The following is a 5747-nucleotide window of genomic DNA, read 5'->3' on the forward strand; positions in this document are numbered from 1 at the left end:
TACATATAATTTCTTCCCCTTGGTAGTTCACCAGTACTGTTTTATTGAAACACTTTTAAACAACTGTTCTGTGTATAATGTTCAGAAGTAATAGAGGGGACTTTACTGCAGCTGAAAAAGTTTGGGGGAAAAAATAATTTGTACCTGAAGTTACAGTGATTGTTAAACCATGAACCATAAATTAAACCACTTTAAATTTTAATAAATAAATAGATTGTAGATAAGAAGCTCAATATAATTAGTGTGGAGTTTTGTTACCTGTTTTAATGCCATATCTATGTGTGTTTTTATTATTAGATAACAGACCTCTTGAGGTACAGTGCTACTCACATGCAGTATAATTTTGCATAAAACTGCCTTAGTCTCAAATCTTACTCAAATTTTTAATAAAGTAATGGACTCCTGGGATTTCTGAAGGTACTCGTGCAATTTTAGATAAGAACACATCAGACATGCATACAGGGCATGAATACTAACTCTCTCAATATAGGTTTAATCCACACGCAGAATAAGATGAAATACTGCATTTATAAAGTGTTAAACGCAAACATTTATTAACACGTACCCAGAGCTGCCACCCCAGCGATGGATCCTACAGCTATACCTGCGATCTGAGCTGATGATAAACCCTGCGGTTCTTCCGAAGGTTGACTGACAGAGGTGTCCGGCGGATCCTGCGTGGTGTCCAGCTCCGTGGATGTGGATGAGGAAGACAGGCTTGTGTGTGTGGAGACCGGCTCAGTGGTCACAGACGTGTTTGCAGTTGTTCCATTAAAATCAGCATTAACATTTGTACTGAAGACCACTAAAAAAACAAAAACAAGAAACAACCAAGAGTTCTACTGTACATACTGTACGTCCGGCTGTGTTTACACTCACACTTAAACAACTCACAAAACCTATTTAAATAATGATGTGACATACCTAAATCGAGCAGGATCAAAAAGATGAGGGCGTTTCTATACATGGCTCAGCTATTGATCAAATCAGAGGGCAACTGGGATAATCAATCTTTTATAAACGAAACCAGACAAAAAACATTGCATTATTCAAACTGAATTAGGTGGAGGAAGACAACTGTAAAGACAAAAAATAATGTACAATGCATTAATACAATTCTTATCAATTAAAAATAGGAAAATTAGGATAACTCTAGCTGAGTTAGAGGGAAAATATATGTATTGAATCAGTTTGAGACACAAGGACAGTACTGACCTGTTCAGAGTGGCTGGATATCTCGGCACTTTCACTCTCCACTTATCTGTCCGTTTTATACCACCGTTCATATCGGATATCCTATATATTACAAACAGGATCACTATAACAACCCACCAGATCTGTGTTCTGAAATTACACTGACGCACCATTTTATGAGGGTGAAGTGATAAAAAAACCCTCAGTATCCATGGGTTTATTGCTCACAAAGTACCCATGTGGATATAATAGGTCATTATCACGTGTGATTATGTCACCATTCATGTCCTGGTATTTTCGGTAAAGTCAAAATAAACAGATGCTCTCTATATTAACTTATATATCTTTATAATAAATGATAATGTTTGTCTGTCCATCTATAAGCTCATGAATGAGAAAAGATAATATAAACAAAAAACTGAGAATTGGGGAAAAAAAGTAATAGGCTACAATAATGCAAAAAATAAAGGTTTATGTAACAAATAATTATAATACTTAATTAAATACTGTTTCTTAAAATACCACCATATCCCAAGCAATTTCTTTATAATTAGTGTTATATTCCATATTTTGTTTCATGTTTTTTTTTTATTAGATTCTGATTAAATATCACTATTATTTGAGCGCAAGCGATTAGGGTTGGAGATGATGTAATTATTTTAATACATTAAAAAATGAACCGAAATGGTCTTGGCATGTAGTCAGAAAACGTCTTCTGTGTGTAAAGTAATGAGAGTTTTCCAGCAGGTGAGATTGTGTCACATAATACACAAGACTTTGAATGTTCGGCATTAAAGATGAAATAATGAATAGACACAAGTTCGGCGTAGTTCAGTAGAAAACATTCTGCGTTGGGGGTTCAAGCGGCTTCGGTAAAATCTGAAGACATTTTGCTGAGTTCACATTATTAAGTTATTACATGACTTGGTGTGCAAGGGCTGGTTTATCTTAGTTCCTAGGTCACTGGATTGAGAAAACTGTGGAGCAGTGGCGTGGAAAGGTACAAGGAGCATGTGTAATTGGTCCCTGTGAGAGGAAACTCTTTCCTGGGGACTGCAGGGTTGAAGTCACACTCTTGTCTTTCCTAGATCAGCATGAATGGGCGGCTAAGGAGTGGGGGTTGGTGGGACAGATGGATTAGGATTGTGTAGGCTGTTTGGGAACAAAGGCTCTCCTGTATGTGTGCTCGGCGCAGGGTGATCACTCGAAGCCCCCACAATTCATAAAGTTAGTCATCCTCTAGCCTTTACGCTTGCTTTTGTCTCGCGTGTGCACGAGGATAGACAACAAACATAGCTTAGCGTGCATATTTACACGTTTTGAAAAAGCTCATTAATCCAAGCTTTCGACGAGACACTTTTATATTCGGGACGTTACATGTAAACAAGCCGAAAGGCTCGCGAGGAAAGGCTCTTGCTGACATTTTAAGCGTGAATTATTTAGTCTCGGGATCGACTCGGGTGTNCGACGAGACACTTTTATATTCGGGACGTTACATGTAAACAAGCCGAAAGGCTCGCGAGGAAAGACTCTTGCTGACATTTTAAGCGTGAATTATTTAGTCTCGGGATCGACTCGGGTGTTTTTTAAGGCGAAGCGCCTAGATGGCGCTGTTGTGTGGCCGCAGGGTGAGCGAGGGGAGTCTCTCCGTTTGGGAAGTTTGACTCGTTTCCGCCTTTTTCAAACAGTTCGTTCATAAAAAAGATTCAGTCTTTACGTTACATTAAATGTTACGAAACGTTTCCACGAGGACGTTTATGTGTTTGAGTCATTAACCTTGTAAATCTGAGATGAAACAACGGTAGCCTACAAGCACTAGAATATGCCTCAGATAATAGCAATTGCTAAATTTCAATTAGTAGCATCTATAATCTACATCTGTAAATTTCCACTGATGTAGCTGATTCTTGGTAAATTCTTTATCAATGTAATAATGCATGAAGAAAATATCTCTAGTTATACAATTATTATTTTAATAAATCGTATGATGTGTACTTAAAAAGATTTGATGGGGATAAATTGGACTTTTATTTATTGGAAGATGAAAAAAAAACCCGAATCAGTTTATGTGTATATGTTGCGCCCTGCATTATCAATCAATGTATTTATCTGTACATATAAATGCCGCGATAAACGTATTTTATCTGTCAAGTTCAATGAAGAAAACCGTTCAGTGCGATCCATGAACGAATCAGTTTAGTAGACTGGTTCATTTAAAAGATTCGGTTCAGAGGAACGATTCGTTCGCGATTCGGACATACTGTTCTCCAACTCTAAACCCGCGCAGGAATGAGCAACGCTCGCCGAGCAGCGGATACGAGCCCGGTCTCACCGACTATTTCAATCGTTTCCGCGGACGCCATGCACGCAACCTCGCGTTACTGACAAGTTGATAACGCACGCCGTAGCGGCCCGTCAGTTCGCGAAGCGTAACATGTAACAGAACACCCGCCAGTCCCGGTTTGAGAGGCAAGAGTGAAGAGCAATCAATCACCGGACACCTCCACCGTTATTCGGTGTGTGCACAGGACAGTGAGCGCTGCTGAGGCAGGAGAACCGCTGCTCTAATGCTACCCTGACCGCTCCGACTCAGCGCTGCTATTTTAACGCGGTATCGTGTTTTCGACCAAACGTCGGATCGGGTTTTACGGCGGGACAAGATGTTGCAAGTGTTGGTTTGCGGCGTCGTGGTCTTCCCCGGTCTCTTCTTCACTTTTAGAAAAGTGCTCCCGTCCATTTTCAAGCGGTGGACAGATGCCGACGTCGTGCTGGTCAGCGAGAGGTGAGTTTGCTGACAGTTGAACACTTCTGTTAGGCCGGACAGCTCTGCTAGTGTCGTGCGCCAGTTCCCTGCTGCTTGCTGGGCAAACGAGTTTCATTCTGTCCGGCTCAAACATCAGATTATAGCGTGCGCGTTTAACGCCGTTCGCATCAAACGAACTCTTTTGATTCTGCGGTACGTTTTAATACGTTGATAGAAGCAATTGCACCAGCTGTTAAATCCCACTGCAATGTGTGCATTTTGGGGCATCACTGTCCCCGGGACCCCCAAACAAACTGTCTGTCGACCGGGGACCCCAATGTAGAAAAAAATCCTTATATTTTCACAGCACAGTAACTTTTAAACAATATTTATAAACGTTATTATCGTAAATTCCTACATTTGATCTGTCCAGGACCCTCAGCGTGTGCTTGATTGGCCTTTTAACAGATTGATTTAGTTAAATGTCGTGGCTTGTGTGTTTAGGGGCTCAATTATCTTTCTAATCGCTTCTGTTCATGTTATCCTATGTTCAGCTGATCTCGTGACCTTAATCACTCCCTTATTAATTCAGCTATGGACGGTTTATGTATGTAATTCATCGGCCAGTTTTGGACCCACCTTCTCCATATTTTCGCGGATTAAGGCACGCATGCCAGGGCGAAATATGTGTTTAATGATCTGAATTGAACTTGAAATCCAATAGATCCAAACAAATCTGGGCACCCAAAGTCAACCCTTAACTGTTAGTGGGAGATCTTCTCAAACGCTGCATATTTGTAAAGGAGCCTTGAAGGGAGTCTTTATCTTCGGTCATCCATACATGCACATTTTTCCAGATAAGCGGTTTCAGATCAGCTCTGGGTGGGCTCAGCTCACTGGCAGTTGTGTAGTTGGGGAGCAGAATATTACAAACATTTTTCTCTCTTTTCGAAGCCGCTCGATGTGGGTTTTTAACCATATGCAAATTTCACATTTATAGTTAAATCCACAATTTTGTTGCAGTTGAAACGAATCCCCCGGTTCTTAGTTTGTTTCTGCTTTGCTAAGGGCAATTGTTTTCATTTAGCAATATCCATAATCCCAACTAATCCTTTGGTTTGCTTCAGATCTCTTTGATCTTTATGTGCAACCTTTCTTTTTGCAGTGTTTTGTGTTCTGTGTACTGTTTTCTGACTGGTGTTTCTGTGGAGGTCAGTTGATATTATGGCTAAACTGTGCTATATATATGTATGTATGTATGTATGTATGTATATGTGTGTGTATATGTTTCAACCTTTTATTGAGTTCCTTTTGTGCCACATTCTCCCAAAACCAATGAAGCTACGTCAATCACAGAATGTCAAACACCAAAAAAAGACGCAGGATCAGCATAACATTGTTACAGCAGAGTCCCGTCCTCTTGACTCAGAATGGGTTCTTCACGTTCCTTCCCTTCCAAGAAAACCAACACAAACTCAGCCTCAGCACAAAGGTTACAGAAAGAGGCTATTTTTAGATTCAGTATGTTTTCACTGTCAGTTTGAGAAAGCTTTAAGATAAAAAAGCAAGGAAAATCGATACCAAATCCATGACAAAAACAACAGCTCCATCAACGAAGGATAGTTTTTGTCCGTCCTTATGTGTCAAAAAACATAATAGATGGAATAAAGCTGAGTGTTGGCCCAAAATCTGGTCAGACTTGGCCTGGAGTGTCATGTGTCTTGAGACGTTGTTCTCTTAATAAGAGTTATTGATTGGAGGACATGATCCAGTGGATGCTGAATAGTTGGTGAGGGATGGCGATCGGCAG

At 40.3% G+C, this 5747-nt stretch overlaps 1 protein-coding gene and 1 long non-coding RNA gene across 2 annotated transcripts in view; one reads left to right on the forward strand and one right to left on the reverse strand.

Moving 5' to 3' along the window:
- Positions 1-227: 227 nt before the first annotated feature.
- LOC122345899 lies at positions 228-1340 on the reverse strand. Its single transcript, XR_006251054.1, has 3 exons — positions 1216-1340; positions 925-1011; positions 228-805 (listed from the first exon to the last, which is right to left on the reverse strand). It is a non-coding gene; the product is annotated as an uncharacterized LOC122345899 (long non-coding RNA).
- Positions 1341-3439: 2099 nt separating this feature from the next.
- LOC122344667 (ceramide synthase-like) overlaps positions 3440-5747 on the forward strand; it is a 14978-nt gene continuing 12670 nt past the window's right edge. The window contains 1 exon segment of the mRNA XM_043238195.1: positions 3440-3980. Coding sequence (XP_043094130.1) covers positions 3855-3980 — 126 coding nt within the window. The 5' untranslated portion in view covers positions 3440-3854.

Source organism: Puntigrus tetrazona, chromosome 5 (genome assembly GCF_018831695.1).
Source record: "Puntigrus tetrazona isolate hp1 chromosome 5, ASM1883169v1, whole genome shotgun sequence".
Taxonomy (NCBI): domain Eukaryota; kingdom Metazoa; phylum Chordata; class Actinopteri; order Cypriniformes; family Cyprinidae; genus Puntigrus; species Puntigrus tetrazona.